This window comes from Eucyclogobius newberryi, unplaced genomic scaffold (genome assembly GCF_026437365.1).
Source record: "Eucyclogobius newberryi isolate DKJ021-1_F unplaced genomic scaffold, fEucNew1.0.hap1 SCAF_15, whole genome shotgun sequence".
In the NCBI taxonomy this organism is placed as follows: domain Eukaryota; kingdom Metazoa; phylum Chordata; class Actinopteri; order Gobiiformes; family Gobiidae; genus Eucyclogobius; species Eucyclogobius newberryi.
In genome coordinates this window covers 23052302-23070610 of record NW_027315779.1, presented here as the reverse complement: position 1 = coordinate 23070610, position 18309 = coordinate 23052302, and the positions used below count along the sequence as shown (strand labels likewise).

Sequence of the window (18309 nt, the reverse complement as noted above, 5' to 3'; positions counted from 1 at the left end):
TTGTAAAAGACCAAATCAAATTTAATCAAAACAGAGATGTATCCCGATGGGGAGAAAAACTCTGAGGCTGAATAGGCTAAATAAATATTTCCGTCAAAAGATCGTTTGATTTCTTTTGAAAAGCAGTGCGTGAATAAATATGTAAATCAAGAGTTGAGCATACAGGGATATACTGCTTTCCCACAGTAAAATCAATGACCATCTTGTCCCATCTTCATTAGCCCCCTGCTGTGAGTCTAATTCTCCATATTATAAAAGATAGCTCATATCTCCAGAGCAGGTTAACACAGTGCACTATCTCTGGGCCTGGCTGCTGCCGCCGCTGCATGATGGATGGCCTCCCATTACTTCCCAGTGGCCTTGCCTTAGGTAATTCAGCTTGTGTTATAATTGCACAAGTAATGCACATCCCATGAGTTAAACTATAATTAGACTTGGCTTATGCATTACACGATGGCGCAAATGCTCAAAGTTTGTCCAATTGTCATCAGGTAATGTTTTTGCCTTTACATTGTACATCACAAATCGTTACACATAAGCTGTTTACGGATGATATGACTAAATAATCACCTCATTAATTAAACCCTTAAAAACTTAAAATTGACCAAGATTTAAAACATATGTCAAACACTGTCAAATATGAGCAACCATTTGTTAAGAAAAGCTATGACCGATTTGCAGCGAGTAAGAATTTTATACCACGGAACCATACTTTCCTTAGCACTACAGGATATCACTGTCTCCTCAAGAAATGCTTTGTGAAGTGAAAATTCAGTCGGTTCATTCATCCTTGAAATCAATTCCATCAGAGACCGCCTTATCCAGTAATCCCATGTCGTTTTCACTGCAGTGTGAGCACGGTGTATAAAGCAAATAAAAACAACATCTTAAACTATGTCTTCCTCATGTTGCCACTGTCCTCCTCACGAGCGTACAGTATATGACACAGCCTCGCACCACAGTCCCTGACCTCCATTAGAACAGACATGCTACTAACTGGAACTCAATATCTTCTATACGCATCTCTTATTTTGATGGCTCAATCTTTCCTGCTTTGCGTCTTTATGTAAGGAAAAGTTGAGTCAAACAAAGTGCCACAGCCATTAGTACTATTAATATGTAAAATGCATTACACAGGCACAAAACTGCAAAATTTCTAACCAGGCTCTGCATTTCTGCCAGGCTCGAATTCATAATACAAACCTCGGAGTCCCAATTGTGACAGATAAGATAAACAGTGGCAAAAACAACTTTAAATAGATTTTTTTGTTATCGAATGAAGAGGAATACACAGCAGTGGAGCAGAGTAAAATCACACAAGCCTCCATCTTCATGCTTTCTTTTAACCTTATTGCCCACAATAAGTACATTCATGTATTCACGGGTTCAGAGGGATGAAAATCTGGAAGAGTTGCATTAGAAATATTGTCAACGCAAAACAAAGTATAATATATATTTTTAAATGGTCAAATGTCTTCAAATGTCACTTATAAACAGACGTTGAAAAACAAGAATAGATTAAGTCTGTGCTAATTGGAAACTCCAGGGTCCAGGAGTAAAATGGGGACTTTGTAAGGATGACAGATGTCCTGTGTAATCATGTGAAATGCGTATCTCAGTTCATTAAAAAATCATGTGAAGAGTTTTAGCCTTATTAGAAAGAAATGGCATGATTTATAGGTTGTGGATCCTAAAATCAATGATCTTTAAAGAAACCGGATGGCAATATAAAGTGTTATCAGCATCTTGTTAAAAACTGTCCGATCAGCAGCAAAAAAAAATATTATTGCAATTATTGATCAGCAGCAAAAAAAAATATTATTGCAACTTTGATTGCAGTGACAATTTACTCACGCTGCACAAGACAAGTCACTATCAGACAGATTCAATTGAACAATCACCATAAAAAGAGAGGCATGATAATGGTCATAATATGTAATTGTATGCTTTTCTCTACAACTTTCCACATCACACGGGAACATGCTGCCAAGAAGCTTTTCACTATGATTCACAATCATGTTGCAATAAATATTAAAGATATTGAAATATTCTCCAACACACACATACAGTTTATGGGCCTTAGAAATAATCTCTAGTATCTATGCCCATTGTATCCCATTAGCACAGCTGAACTCTACGCGCGCAGACTTTTACCTGATAGGGCTCATGCCAGTTGTTATGGCAGCCACACTCTGAAGGCCAGAGGTTGCAGCTCCCCCCTTTGGCCCTCACTGATGCAAAGTGACTGGGACTCCTATGGGACAGGCTGTCCGAGTGATGCCAGGCGCCCGGGCGACCCCCCCTCCTGGGCAGGGTGGCACCTCCTGGTACTGATGCGTAATGGTAGCGCTGGCCGGGCTGTTGGTGGTGGTGGTGATGCTGATGCTGCTGCTGCTGCTGCTGACGGTGGTAGTGGTGTTGAAGAGTGCCAGGAAGCTGTGAGTGCCAGCTATAGGAGCCCGGCACCTCTCTGTCCTCTCTGCCATCCAGCTCCGAGAAGCAACTGTGCTGTTTGCTCAGGTAGGCGGTCATGCTGCCGACACGCTACGCTAACCTCCACTTACTTCACCACTTTGCTTATTCCTCTGGTTCCTCTCCCTTCACTGGTACAGTCAAACAAAACACGCTCCCTGGCTGATGAACGAGCCGCTCGCGGAATGAATGATAAATGAAGTGGTTGGCTGCTGGAACAGTGCTGGCTACTGAGGGGGGAGTGAGCGAATGGATAAACAGGGAAGAGAGGGAGGAGAGGGGGACAGAGTGAGAGAGTGAGTAAGAGGAGGTAGGAGGAGAGCTGAGAGAAATGACGAAAAGAGAGAAAGATGAATACAAGGCAATAATGGGATGGAGGGAGGCAGATAAGAACAGCAGGAGATGGAGAGAGCGGGAGAGTTGTTGGGAGTGTTGGCTGCCAGCCCTGTGTCAATAAATGAGTCAACTGACAGCATCCGCACCTCCAGGCAGGCAATTGATGGTCTCTGCTGCTGGGAATATCGCTGCTTGAACTACAAATACTAGGGTTTTCTGCAGAAGAGGCAGTTGTGTTCCGAAAGGTCAAAATAAGGCTATATTCACTGAGAATTGTGCAGACACAGATAAATATCAAATCAGGTCGGCGAAAGTGCAGGGAATTTAAGTCTGGTCTTGAATTAAACGTTGTTAAATTAATTATTTATGTCTAAAATCAGAATGAAATAAAAAATATTAATTTTGTAGTTATGGGAAAGATGCCACTTTTAATCATTATGTTTCATGTTAAGTACATGTATGGATATTTGTATTTCATCCACACAAATCCCTTGCAGACTATGGGTTCTATACATGCATTAAGAATACCTATCCATGCTCAACTTCTACATTAGATACAAGTTGACTTCTTCTATTCTTTTCCTCTTTTTTTAAAATACTAATTTTGTTACAAATGTATTTTTTACCGCTTGTTCCCTTTCGGATGGATGTATTTTTTAAGGATTTTATTTGACAGAACAGTACATAAAGTAAAAATGGGGATGAGAAAAGGGAAAAGAATTCTGGAAATTGTCAGAGCCAGAATAGAAGTTCCAATGCTGCTGCCAGCTGCATACGTGCTATTCACTCGGCCATCGAGCTGCATAGCATTAGTTTTATCAAGTACAAAAGAATTATACCCTAAAATTGTCCTATATTGGAATAACGTTTCTTACAGGGGAAGTTTCTGTCTTCAATCCCTCCTGAATCAAGTATTTCATATTCTGGGGAAACACCTTCACAACTAATCTCACAAGCCACTGATCCTGGGATTGAACATTCCCAAACCTTCAAGAGCCAATCTCACAGCTGATGAGCATGGAGGTGAATGCTGCTGTGGAGGGCTCTTCAAATTCTGTGAGATCAGAAAGTGAGTTTCTTGGTCCCACCTCCCCCTCGGCCTCAGTCACATGGAATCAGGGTCATGTGGCTTTAGGTTGCAAGCAAATGATGCCAGGACATCCGGCCTCTTTAGCATCCACATGTGCTGCGAAACAAGCTGCATGCCTGAGGATCGGCCTGCAAAATGCATAGAAGGTGCACCGCTGACAGTTCCTCTGCATTAATACTCACAAAAAAAAAGTAAAAAAACAACAACAAAATACCTGATAATCATCTCATATTACACTAATAAAACTATAGAACTTGTAACCATAAAATGATCAGTTCAGAAGATCAATCTAATTTAGAGGGTTCTGAAATGAAAATTAACAAACAATCAGTAGTAGATATTAACATTTGTTCATGTCTTTTAGAACCCTATGAAATTACCAAGGCCTCTGGAACAACACTGCACTAATGTAACAATATTTTGGGTCACAAAAAATATCCCCAGCGCTGTTTCTATAAATTCAGTTTATAAAATAAAAAAAAAGATTCTTGTGAATTTTTTTTTTTTATATACAAAATGATTCACCAACATTACTTTGCAAAATTGCCTATCCAGTACTGAACCAGAATAGAAGAGTACCAACCAGGACTAACCAGTAACACCAGTATTTTAATTTTATTTTTATATTTGGGAGATGTGCTCTGGGCTGGACATATTGATGCTAATAAAGCATAATTCTACCCCTCGCAGTGCGCCAATGAAAAGCCCTGTATTTTTCTAAGCACATAAGCTATCACATGATGTGTTGCATGAAGCTAGTCTAGTGTTTGCGTGGGTGTTATCAACCACAAAACAGTCAGTGATGGAGAATAATAGCTCATCAGAAAACAGCGTTAGCCCCGTAGGAGAGGGCTGTGTGGGCAGATCATGGCTGGATGGATGGACAATCACTTTAAAAGATTACAAACATGAACCTTTTGGGCCAGCTGCCATTTCTGACATGCGCCTCTTGCTTAAGGATGCTGTACTCTGAAGAAGGCAGAGTTAACTCTGTACAACAAAACCTGGTCAAAGAGGCTACGTTGTGTCACAATGTTAAAATGTACCTATATTTTCTAAATGCAAAGCTGAACGAGAGGATAGAAAATACTAGAGGTGGGTTGAAATAATTGATTTTCCGATTTTTAATCGATTCGCATATTAATGACCGATTATCGATTCGTACGTCCAAAGATCGTTTTTTTTAATTTATTTTTAAATTTAAATTTTTTTAATTATTATTATTATTTTTTTAATTAAAATTCTTTTCTACATTTCCCTCAGTGAACTTCAATCTACCTTCGAGAAAGGTAATTCAGGACTCCTGAATTATCTTTCTTGAAGGTAGATTGACCCTTAACCTTTTCATCAGTCTTCCAGCCATCAGCAACTACCAATGCTTGTAAGATTTGCTGCTTGATATTGATATAATACTAGTTTTAATATGTTGCTTCTCTACACAGTCATGAAGAGAAGGAAACGGTTCAAATACATTTTTCATTTTCCTTGAACCGACACCTTAACGTGGTGGAGGGGTTTGAGTGCCCGAATGATCCCGGTAGCTATGTTGTCGGGGGCTTCATGCCCCTGGTAGGGTCTCCCAAGGCAAACAGGTCCAAGGTGACGGGTCAGACAAAGATCGGTTCAGAAGCCCCCTATGATGACAACACGAACAAGGCAGTTTACGTCGCCCGGATCGGCGTCACCGGGGCCCCATCCTGGAGCCAGGCCTGGGATGGGTGCTCCATGGCGAGCGCCTGGTGGCCGGGTCTTACCCCACGGGGCCCGGCCGGGCACAGCCCGAAAGAGCGACGTGGGGCCGCCCTCCCGTGGGCCCACCACCTGCAGGAGGATCCATAAGGGGCCGGTGCAGAGAGATCTGGGCGGCAGTCCACGGCAGGGGCCTCGGCGACCAGATCTCCAGACACAGAGACTAACTCTGGGGACATGGAATGTCACCTCGCTGGGGGGGAAAGAGCCTGAGCTTGTGCGGGAGGTTGAGCGATACCGACTAGATATAGTCGGCCTCACCTCCACGCACAGTTTGGGCTCTGGAACCCATCTCCTCGAGAGGGGCTGGACAAGGGTGTTCATCAGTGCACATGGCACCAGGACACCCTAGGCCGGAGGTCAATGATCGACTTGTTGTCGTGTCATCAGACCTCCGGCCGCGTGTCTTGGACACTCGGGTGAAGAGAGGGGCAGAGTTGTCAACCGATCACCACCTGGTGGTGAGTTGGATCCGCTGGCGGAGGAGGAAGCCGGACAGACTTGGCAGACCCAAGCGCATTGTGAGGGTCTGTTGGGAACGTCTAGTGGAGCCCTCTGTCAGTAGGGTATTCAACTCGCACCTCCGGGAGAGCTTCTCCCATGTCCCGGGGGAGGCTGGGGACATTGAGTCCGAGTGGACCATGTTCTCCGCCTCCATTGTTGATGCGGCTGCTCGGAGCTGTGGTCGCAAGGTCTCCGGTGCCTGTCGTGGCGGCAACCCCCGAACCCGGTGGTGGACACCGGAAGTAAGGGATGCCGTCAGACTGAAGAAGGAGGCCTATCAGGCCACTCTGGCTTGTAGGTCTCCGGAGGTCATCGAGGGGTATCGGCAGGCCAAGCGAGCCGCGGCTCGTGCTGTCGCAGAGGCAAAAACCCAGGCCTGGGAGGAGTTCGGGGAGGCCATGGAGGAGGACTATCGGTCGGCACCAAAGAAATTCTGGCAAACCGTCCGGCGCCTCAGGAGGGGGAAGCAGTGTCTCACCAACACCGTTTACGGTGCGGGTGGAGGCCTGCTGACCTCGACTGGGGATGTCGTCGGACGGTGGAAGGAATACTTTGAGGATCTCCTTAATCCCTCAGTCACGTCTTCCGAAGAGGAAGTAGAGACCGGGGACTCGGAGGCTGGCTCATCCATCACCCAAGCTGAAGTCACTGAGGTTGTTCGCAAACTCCTCGGTGGCAGGGCTCCGGGGGTGGATGAGATCCGCCCTGAGTACCTAAAGTATCTGGATGTTGTAGGACTGTCTTGGTTGACACGTCTCTGCAACATCGCGTGGCGTTCGGGGACCGTGCCTCTGGACTGGCAGACCGGGGTGGTGGTCCCTCTGTTCAAGAAGGGGGACCGGAGGGTGTGTTCCAACTACAGAGGGATCACACTCCTCAGCCTCCCAGGTAAGGTCTATTCCAAGGTACTGGAGAGGAGAATCCGACCGATAGTCGAACCTCGGATTCAGGAGGAGCAGAGTGGTTTTCGTCCCGGTCGTGGAACACTGGACCAGCTCTATACCCTCCATCGGGTGCTCGAGGGTTCATGGGAGTTTGCTCAACCAGTCCACATGTGCTTTGTGGATCTGGAGAAGGCTTTCAACCGTGTCCCTCGGGGTGTCCTTTGGGGGGTGCTCCGGGAGTACGGGGTCCGGGGCCCTTTGCTCAGGGCTGTCCGGTCCCTGTATGACCGGAGCAGGAGCTGTGTTCGCATTGCCGGCAGTAAGTCAGACCTGTTCCCAGTGCATGTTGGACTCCGCCAGGGCTGCCCTTTGTCACCGGTTCTGTTCATAATTTTTATGGACAGAATTTCTAGGCGCAGTTGGGGGTCGGAGGGTGTCCGGTTTGGGGACCACAGGATCTCATCTCTGCTGTTTGCAGACGATGTTGTCCTGATGGCTCCATCAAACCCGGACCTGCAACATGCACTGGGACGGTTTGCAGCCGAGTGTGAAGCGGCTGGGATGAGAATCAGCACCTCCAAATCCGAGGCCATGGTTCTCGACCGGAAAAAGGTGGCTTGACCTCTCCAGGTGGGTGGGGTGTCCTTGCCCCAAGTGGAGGAGTTCAAGTATCTCGGGGTCTTGTTCACGAGTGAGGGAAGGATGGAGCGTGAGATCGACAGGCGGATCGGTGCAGCGGCTGCAGTGATGCAGTCGCTGCATCGGACTGTTGTGGTGAAGAGGGAGCTGAGCCGAAAGGCAAAGCTCTCTATTTACCGGTCGGTCTACGTTCCTACCCTCACCTATGGTCATGAGCTTTGGGTAGGGACCGAAAGAACAAGATAGCGGATACAAGCGGTCGAAATGAGTTTCCTCCGCCGTGTGGCTGGGCGCTCCCTTAGAAATAAGGTGAGGAGCTCGGCCACACGGGGGGAGCTCGGAGTAGAGCCGCTGCTCCTCCACGTCGAGAGGAGCCAGCTGAGGTGGCTCGGGTATCTGTTCCGGATGCCTCCTGGGCGCCTCCCTCGGGAGGTGTTTCAGGCATGTCCCACCGGGAAGAGGCCCCGGGGAAGACCCAGGACACGCTGGAGAGACTATGTCTCTTGGCTGGCCTGGGAACGCCTCGGGATCCCCCCAGAGGAGTTAGAGGAAGTGTCTGGGGAGAAGGAAGTCTGGGAGTCCCTGCTCAGACTGCTGCCCCCGCGACCCGGCCCCGGATAAAGCGGTAGAAGATGGATGGATGGATGGATTTTTAATAACATTAACCCCCGGATCGAATCGAAATCGGAGCGAATCGGATGGAATCTGAGAAATTGGAAAAAAACGATTGTGAAACGTAAAAATCGGAATCAAATCGATTCTTGAAATTTGAATCGAAACCCAGCTCTAGAAAATACGTGGTTCACAAACACCCGATCTTGAAGATAGACTTCTGTATAAAACAATTTTGTTCTACAGAACCAACCATTGCAAATTGCAATGCAAAATCAAAAATAAAATAATGCACACAAAAAAGTATCCAATGTAAAACACACACATTTGAAAGTGTCCTTCAGTATATAATGATTCAGGTGAATAATACTTCTTATTGTAGGTCTTTGGTTCATTGGCTTGTCCAGCTTGTCCCCAGTTTTTATAACATCATAATTATAGTTTTACATTACAACTGCTTATGGTCTCTCACTGAAAACCAATTATTATTTCTGCTGACTCAGGCTGCTTCTTTCACTACTTAGAAAATATACACTTGAGCTCATATCTCACTTGGCATGCTTTCACACACGGTGGGAGAGGGGGCCGAGACTAGGAACCGGTCACTGCTGTTGAAGGTAATGGTATGCACAGAGCCATGCACAGAGCATTGCACAGAGCCATGCACAGAGCCATGCGCAGAGCCTTGCGCACGGCCTTGCGCAGAGCCATGCGCAGAGCCTTGCGCAGAGCCATGCGCAGAGCCATGCGCAGAGCCTTGCGCAGAGCCTTGCGCAGAGCCATGCGCAGAGCCTTGCGCAGAGCCTTGCGCAGAGCCATGCGCAGAGCATTGCGCAGAGCCATGCACAGAGCCTTGCACAGAGCCTTGCAGTAACACTGCATTATCTACAACACTCTACTGCTCCTACCGCCACATGGAGCCACTTACAGGGATTTATGCTGAATACATTCAGTTTGGGAATAAAATAAGTAGTATTCTCAAATGAACATTTTTCATGTGCGCTTTTTATTATCTTACGACACTTTGTTTATATACTCATATTTTTTTTTTATAATTTTGAACTAAACTGAGCTATCACTACATATCTATAAGCTTGATTTTTTTCTTGTTATAGAAGATATTTTAAGGACATTTGACCCTTCAAAGCATAGAGTATTTTGTAAGGATTTATTCATTGCTATGTCAAGTGTTCTAATTATTCATTACTCTTTTTATGGATATTCTGCCTTTTAATACAATGCACTTGCTGTTGGTTGCAGCTCTTGTTGACATTCACGCTTCTATATTCATCAAGTTGAGTTATTACAGGCGTTGCAGCCCAAACACCATCTGTGCCTTTACAATACCAGTAACATTTTAACAATAATAGTTGAGAGCAATTCCAGTTGAATTAAAGTCAAGTATATTCATGCCATTGTCAGTCAGCTCAGGAAGGTTATTTGACCCTGACTCAAACTGGGGATGAGCCAATCAAATGGTGACAGGCCATTTAGAGTGAGGAGACTCTCGATGGAGCAGCTCTCAGCCACATCAGCTCTTGTCGCTATGGAACGCAGTCTGCTCTTGAACAATATAGAAAGGTGGATCTGGATGAAAGGACAATTAACTCTGACTTTGGGCTTCATGACATTGAGAGCGCATGGTGCATATCTCAAGAAAATCAGGAGGGAAGGCATATACACATGCTGTGTGAACACAAAAGCCAAAGGAAAGCCACTATGTTAATATTAATGTGCTTAAATATAAATATGTGCGCATCTTATAGCTAAATAAATATGTCTCTCATCTCAGTCAATAATGGAAGAGATGATGAAGCGATGCTGTGCTTTATGTAATGTCTCCAATTTACCACATGGGGGCACTTACTGTTCAGTTTCAATCTGAAGGTCTCACTAACCACACTAAACAACTCATCTGAAGAATAAGCTGCAGTCGACCTTTTAGAAGAAATAAGGAAACATTATTAACTATAAACAAACTATTAACAAATATCGGAGTTCTCGACCTAAATTCTCTTATTGACAATGACTCTTGGATGAGAGTCGAAACGTCTAATTTTTCTAACTGAGTCCAGATGACTACAACTGAAGCTTTTTCTACAATTATTAACTATAAAGTCAGTAATAGTAGTTCAAAAGTGTAAATGTCAGAACAACATAAATTATTATTTATTATTATTTATTCTTCTTAAATCAGCTCTTCAAGACATTGTCCAAAGAGCTCAAGAGTGTTATTATTTTAGAAGTACAGAGGTAAGGATAAGGTTTTAACAAATGTAGGTGTTCAATTGTGGCGTATTATTGAGGGAGAAATTCTGAATCTGCCATTAATTGTATTTTTCAGTAGTTATCAATTCCACCTAGGAAATATGTTAATTAACATAAATACTGTATAATATATAAATAAAACATTTAAAATATAGAGAATATAAAAGCAAAAAGCTAATATTCTGTGTACCCTGGAAATCTTGCTTCATACTGACACTAGTTAAAATCTTGGAAAAAACAAATATGGTTATCTGGTCTTACAGCAGCCAAACGACTACTCCCTTGAAGATGGATAGAGCCACACTCTGTCAACATGCAAAAATGACTTTTCAGGTAAGTAAGTAAAATTATTACATATCAGCATATATGTTGTATACATAGATAACATAAATGTATGTATGTATGTATGTATGTATGCACAGTTTGGGCTCCGGAACCCATCTCCTCTTCTCTGGTGTGGGCTTGCTTATAGCACCTCATCTCAGCCGCCACGTGTTGGAGTTCACCCTGGTGGACGAGAGGGTGGCGTCCCTACGCCTTTGGGTGGGGGACAGGTCTGTTGTGTCGCCCTATGGGCCAAACAGCAGTGCAGAGTACCCGGCCTTCTTGGAGTCATTGGGAGGGGTACTGGACAGTACACCGACCGGGGACTCCATTGTTCTACTGGGGGACTTCAATGCCCACGTGGGCAATGACAGTGACACCTGGAGAGGGGTGATCGGGAAGAACGGCTTCCCTGAACTGAACCCGAGCGGTGTTCAGTTATTGGACTTCTGTGCTAGCCACGGATTGTCCATAACGAACACCATGTTCAAGCACAAGGGTGTCCATCAGTGCACATGGCACCAGGATGCCCTAGGCCGGAGGTCAATGATCGACTTTGTTGTTGTGTCATCTGACCTCCGGCTCTTCCTATCATTGTGAAGCAGAATTCACCAAGCGTTGGATTGTTCACCCACTAATAGGGAACGTGAGCTGGGTTTAGACCGTCGTGAGACAGGTTAGTTTTACCCTACTGATGATGTGTGTTGCAATAGTAATCCAATGATAGGAAGATTGACACAATGCTGTCATGGCTTCCGGCCGGACAGACCCAAGCGCATTGTGAGGGTCTGTTGGGAACGTCTTGTGGAGCCCTCTGTCAGTAGGGTATTCAACTCGCACCTCCGGGAGAGCTTCTCCCATGTCCCGGGGGAGGCTGGGGACATTGAGTCCGAGTGGACCATGTTCTCCGCCTCCATTGTCGATGCGGCTGCTCGGAGCTGTGGTCGCAAGGTCTCCGGTGCCTGTCGTGGCGGCAACCCCCGAACCCGGTGGTGGACACCGGAAGTAAGGGATGTTGTCAGGCTGAAGAAGGAGGCCTATCAGGCCACTCTGGCTTGTAGGTCTCCTGAGGTCATTGACACGTATCGGCAGGCCAAGCGGGCCGCAGATTGTGCTGTCGCAGAGGCAAAAACCCGGGGCTGGGAGGAGTTCGGGGAGGCCATGGAGGAGGACTATTGGTCTGACAAACTGTCCGGCACCTCAGGAGGGGGAAGCAGTGCTTCACCAACACCGTTTATGGTGCGGGTGGAGACCTGCTGTCGTTGGACGGTGGAAGGAATACTTTGAGGATCTCCTTAATCCCACCGCCACGTCTTCCTAGTTATTTTCTTACTCCACTCCTTTAGTCAAGACACATTCACTGTCTATCGAGTTTGTGCAGCTTTAAGAAAGAATTGATTTGTACATTTCAAAAACTCTCTGTACTAAACACAGGCAAAGTCAAAAGTAACTCTGGGATGGACAGGCCATCTGGAGCGGCGGGCATTTTCCCCCTGATGGCGCGGTCAACCTGAGTCAGACAGAAAAGACAAAGAAACTGCCCTGTTTGATCTTGCATTAGCCCAAATACAAACATGCAGGTACGTGTGTGTCATAATCTTGTATCCCAGATAGCAGCTTGACTTTGGAAGATTGTGTCTTTGATTTGGCCTGGTCTTGACGACAGACTGACTAGGACATGTACGCTGGATGAGTCAAGTCAATAATATTACAAATCACTGGAAAAAGCACAGGCGAACAGGTGCATAAACAATACCACAATACTAAGAGCAAATATGGTACAAAACTGTACAAAAGCTACAAAAGCAGAGAAAACATTGATATTGCATTATCTGCGGAATACAAGCAGTCATTTTCACCTTGTTAAATAGGGGGATGTAATTTGAGAGGATTTAATAAGCTATTAAAAAGACTAGCAATGAAGTGTGAAGAACTTAAAAGCATGATCCACACAACAAGCACAGGTGGGTACTCTATCCCTCACACAAAAGAGTGCGGCGATTCCCCAGTCCAGGAGTAGATGCAGAATCTAATAATGGCAAAAAACAAAAATAATCATATCTTGCATAACTGGACATTTGTGACCCACTGACCCTGCAACTGCTTCCTGTCCAGCCATGCACACTGCTACATAGAATTTCATTCCTAAACAAATATGCAGCCTCTAAGCTTTAGATTTGTGGGCAAACACTCAAGCCAATGAGCCACTGTCCAAGTTTGTAAACAGCAATCTTACTAAAGTGCTTCAAAAATATTCAGCTGTTCTGTCTAATAAAGCCTAAGGGCTACTAAAAAAAAACAAAAAAAAACAATTGTCAGGTGGGACAAAAAAATATCACCTCACAAGAAGGTAGACAGAAAACTCGCTTACTGCAGTCACAACAAGTCAAAGGATCACCACTAACCTTAGCTAACTGCTACATCTGCTTCCTTATTTATTTGGCTTTTAAAGATTTTTACAGTTTTAACAACCTATCTGATGAGCCCGCAACATGTCTGGGAGAAGAAGGGAAACACACTAACGCTGTTGGAAATATCAACAAGAAATTCATGAGCTACAAGCACGGATATTCGCTTTAGAATCTGAAAAAGGACTCCACGCTGCATTTTGGAACAAAGTCGGTGCAAAGCCTAAACCAGGTCTGCAACCCATGTGACTCCCTGTGGTGTATTTAACATGTATTTTGTTTTAGTTCCTTTGTTTTTTAAAATTAGATTCAAAATTTCAAGATTATGGTGATCTTGTGACATCTAGAAAGTGAAAAATGATGACGCTCTTATGTGTCACACCCGTGTGCGCCACTCGATAGTGCTTGAACTTTTCGAGCCCCAGAAAGGCCAACTTTGGAGAAGTGTCTGAAGAAAACAGAACATTCAATACTATTATTAAATTAATTATTCAATTCAATTCAATTGATTGCATTTTAATAAATGCAACACAGTTTAGTTTATACATAGCATAGAGGAAAAAACTAAAACCTGTTGTATGCAATGTTATTTCATTTAAAATGTCAGAAGGGTTTTGTGGCCCTCTGTTTCCTTTACTGTGAAAAATAGGTCCAAATGGGTTTTTGAGTGGTAAAGGTGGCTGACCCCTGGCCTAAACGACACAAAAATAATGTAAACTCAACTAAAATACAACTTACAAACATATTTTTACCACTTTCAGGGACTGAAGTAAAAGAACAAAGAGAAAATTGGAGTCATGACGTGAGCAAAAGGCAGCAGACAGAGAAAGAATCTGTGTCAAATAACACGGTCATACCAGAGATGCTCCTGGTTGGAGATGGAGCGATCAGTAGTGTGAAGCATAGAAGAATGTAAATCTGTTTCTTCCTCTGAGATAAAATTACTCCTTCTGAATATTTAAACAGCTGATTGTGCACTTTGGTGCAGTGGACATACAACGGGAACAGGTTGAAGTTTTGAAAAGAGACTTCTTTAAGGTATTTGAGGTGTTTGGTTAAGTGGAAATAAAGGCATTTATGCCTTTATTTCCACTTAACCATTATTAAGTGGTCCTCTTTCAAACATAGATGGGGCAAAAGTTTAACTGGCTGCTGCAGCTGAACACATGGCTGTCCAAAGAGTTTGCACCAAGAGGATTGCACTACATTGAGATGTTCTATCTGTTCTGGAAGGACCTGAAATGGCTCACAACTATGCAGAGGTAGAGTAAGGGTGCTGACAAAGAACTCTGAGGCATTGGACTGGGCCTGGCCAGGGTCCTGAGCAAATAGTTAGAAAAGAGAGGAATGAAAAAATTCCTGCTCCATTAGCCAGAGATCGAGCCAGTGTTTCAGCATCAACAGCACCACCACAACCAGAGCCTCTCCTGCTGCTCCTCAATCAACTCCACTGCCTCCAGCAAAGGACTCATCAGTAGCAGCACCACAACAATCTTTACCGCCTCTGGCAAAGGATTCGGGCCCAACATCAATTCCTTTTCTAGCAAGGTCCTTATCAAAGTCCTTGGACCCGTCTGTGACAGGCCCGGCAGCCCGACCCCCCCGCACGCAGACCAGCCCTGGCTCCGCCTTGCAACGTCTACTCCACTACTGAATCCTCACTCTCCTTCTCATCTCCACTCTCACCCAGGGGCCTTCGCAGCCATCTTGAAAGTCTGATCAAATCAGGCTTTAAGATGGTTCCACTCACGCCTAATATATCAAGTTCAAGAGTTCTGATATCAACAATGATGAACTCTTCCCCCTTAAAAACTGTCTCACATGAGTTTTAACTCTCCTGCTACAACAAAAGAGCCCCCCACCTATCCCCCCTTTTCACCTGGTCCATAACAATAAGCCATGAACTATCCAAAAATAAATCACTGTGCTCAATTAAATCACTTCAGCAAGTAATAATAATAACCTCCAAAATGTACACTTTCAATGTCAAACAAAACACAGAAAATGCCATATTGTGTGAAAACATTTCATAAATGTCCTTAAATGATTTTATTGAAGTGGTTCTTTGTACCATAGACAGGTTTAGGTTAGCATAGCCACACTGTACCTTCCTAACACTTGACTTAATTCTGACATATGACATAAAACTTGTGAATTTAATGTTTAACAACCTCTTAGTAAAAGAATAGACAGAACACATGAGTTGAGCTGCTTTACTTCACAATGAGGGTTGATTCTTCCTCTGCAGCCTTTAATCTTTAACGACACTGCCCAATGTACGCCCTCTACTGGTCAATGAAATGTTTTTTCTTAAAACTCAAAAGATATTATGATACCACAAAAATAGTTCATAATTACATCAAAAACAAGTACTAAAATATAAAAAATAACAATGTAGTACTAAAGCATTTTCAAGCCTCTAAATTTCCGTTTAGAACTGCAGCGCTGGAGTAAACAGCGTCTTACGTAGGTGGAGTTGCTTATGTAACTGACATACTCAAAGCACGTAGTCTAGTCAATTACGCTAGGAATGTTGCGAGTTTGATTGAAGAGCCAACACCCACCAGGTAACATGGTATCGTTGTTTTCGATTACTGGCCCCATCATGTCCACAATTGATGTATTTTAATACTTTTTTTTGTTTACCATAAGTGCAAGCCTGTTGCATATCTATTAGGCTTTTTATATATTTGTAACTAAAAACTAATTAAATGTATCCTCCATACCACCTTTAATTCTGTTAGACCTGAGTGCTGCCTATGACACTGTCGATCCTACTGGCCCATTTGATTAAAGTCCTATCTGAAATTGGTAACTGTGTCTCAGACCACATGCCCCTGACCTGTGGGGTGCCCCAAGGGTCAGTCCTGGGACCCCTTCTGTTCAACCTCTACATGCTGCCGTTAGGTCAGCTGATACACAGTGAATATGTGTCCTATCACAATTATCCAGACCACACTCAAATCTACGTTTCCCTGACGGCAGGTGAATATGGACCAGTGGATTCACTCTGTCACTGCATCCAACATATCAGTGTGTGGATGCAGAACAACTTTCTCCAGCTGAACTCAGACAAGACAAGAAAGCTTCGTCTTTGGCTCACATAAGCAAAAAGAAAGTGTTAACAGTCAACTCCAGAGTCTCGCTCTAAAACCTTCAAATCAAGTTACAGAATCTGGGGGTAATAATGGACTCAGACTTGAACTTTAACAGCCACATCAAATCAATAACATCAGCAGCTTTTTACCATCTAAAAAACATGCGTTTGTCTCTAGTAGATTAGATTACTGTAACGGCCTGTTCACTGGCCTCTCCAAACGAGCTGTAAAACAGCTGCAGTACATCCAGAACGCTGCTGCTCGGGTCCTGACTAGAACCAGGAAGTACCATCACATTAGTCCTGTTCTCAGGTCTCTGCACTGGCTCCTGTGGCTCAGAGAAGAGACTTTAAAGCAGCTCTGCTTGTGTACAAGTCTCTATGTGGCCTAGCATCAAAGTACATCTCGGACATGTTAGTGCCATATGAACTATCTCAGACTCTGAGGACCTCAGGGACTGGCCTCCTACTGGTGCCAGAGTCAGGACAAAACATGGACCGCCTCCTGCTGGTGCCCAATCAGGATTAAACATGGACCGGCCTCTTGCTGGTGCCCAGTCAGGACTAAACATGGACCGGCCGCCTGCTGGTGCCAGAGTCGGGACAAAACATGGACCGGCCTCCTGCTGGTGCCCAGAGTCAGGAATAAAGATGGACCAAACATGGACCGGCCTCTTGCTGGTGCCCAGAGTCAGGACTAAACATGGACCAGCCTCCTGCTGGTGCCCAGTCAGGACTAAACATGGACCGGCCTCCTGCTGGGGCCAGAGTCAGGACTAAACATGGACCGGCCTCCTGCTGGTGCCAGAGTCAGGGCTAAACATGGACCGGCCTCCTGCTGGTGCCAGAGTCAGGACTAAAAATGGACCGGCCTCCTGCTGGTGCCAGAGTCAGGACTAAACATGGACCGGCCTCCTGCGGGTGCCAGAGTCAGGACTAAACATGGACCGGCCTCCTGCTGGTGCCAGAGTCAGGGCTAAACATGGACCGGCCTCCTGCTGGTGCCCAGAGTCAGGACTAAACATGGACCGGCCTCCTGCTGGTGCCCAGAGTCAGGACTAAACATGGACCGGCCTCCTGCTGGTGCCAGAGTCAGGACTAAACATGGACCGGCCTCCTGCTGGTGCCAGAGTCAGGACTAAACATGGACCGGCCTCCTGCTGGTGCCAGAGTCAGGACTAAACATGGACCGGCCTCCTGCTGGTGCCCAGAGTCAGGACTAAACATGGACCGGCCTCCTGCTGGTGCCCAGAGTCAGGACTAAACATGGACCGGCCTCCTGCTGGTGCCAGAGTCAGGACTAAACATGGACCGGCCTCCTGCTGGTGCCAGAGTCAGGACTAAACATGGACCGGCCTCCTGCTGGTGCCAGAGTCAGGACTAAACATGGACCGGCCTCCTGCTGGTGCCCAGAGTCAGGACTAAACATGGGGAATCTGCGTTTCAGTTTTATGCAGCTAAAATCTGGAGAAGTCTTCCTGTAGATGTGAGACATGACTCTACTCTGACATTGTTCAAATCTAAGCTCAAATCAATTTTGTTTAGCTGTGCACATGACTGAAAGGATTTTATTTGCACTCTTTCATTCTCTTTTATGTCTTTAATGGTTTTGTGATTTTAATGATTTTTTTTCTGTTGTGTGAACCACTTTAAATTTCCTGGTGAACGAATTGTGCTCTACAAGTAAACTTGCTTTGCCCAATGGCATGTTTGGAAAATGTCAAGAGGATAAAAATGTATACAGTAATTTGCCTTGTCAGGTGAATTGTTTATCTCAAACCTACTTGTAACATGCACACCTCAATCATGTGATGTGGAGACAAATCCAAAGTTATTTTCCATTTTGAGATGAGCATCATTTGGAATTAATTAAAAAACATATTCAAAACTAAAATTAACATTAAAGTGGGGTGACACATTCATTTA

At 44.9% G+C, this 18309-nt stretch overlaps 1 protein-coding gene across 29 annotated transcripts in view; it reads right to left on the bottom strand.

The window, feature by feature from the left end:
* Nucleotides 1–18309, bottom strand: part of dlg2 (discs, large homolog 2 (Drosophila)) — a 141617-nt gene that overhangs the window by 32995 nt on the left and 90313 nt on the right. For 2 of the 29 annotated variants that reach the window (XM_072446853.1, XM_072446855.1), the window contains exon 1: nucleotides 2155–2720. The exons of the other annotated variants lie outside the window; for them this stretch is intronic. In XM_072446853.1, coding sequence (XP_072302954.1) covers nucleotides 2155–2532 — 378 coding nt within the window. In that variant the 5' untranslated portion in view covers nucleotides 2533–2720. Of the gene's footprint in view, nucleotides 1–2154; nucleotides 2721–18309 lie in introns of those variants that run through there. 29 annotated transcript variants of the gene reach the window in all.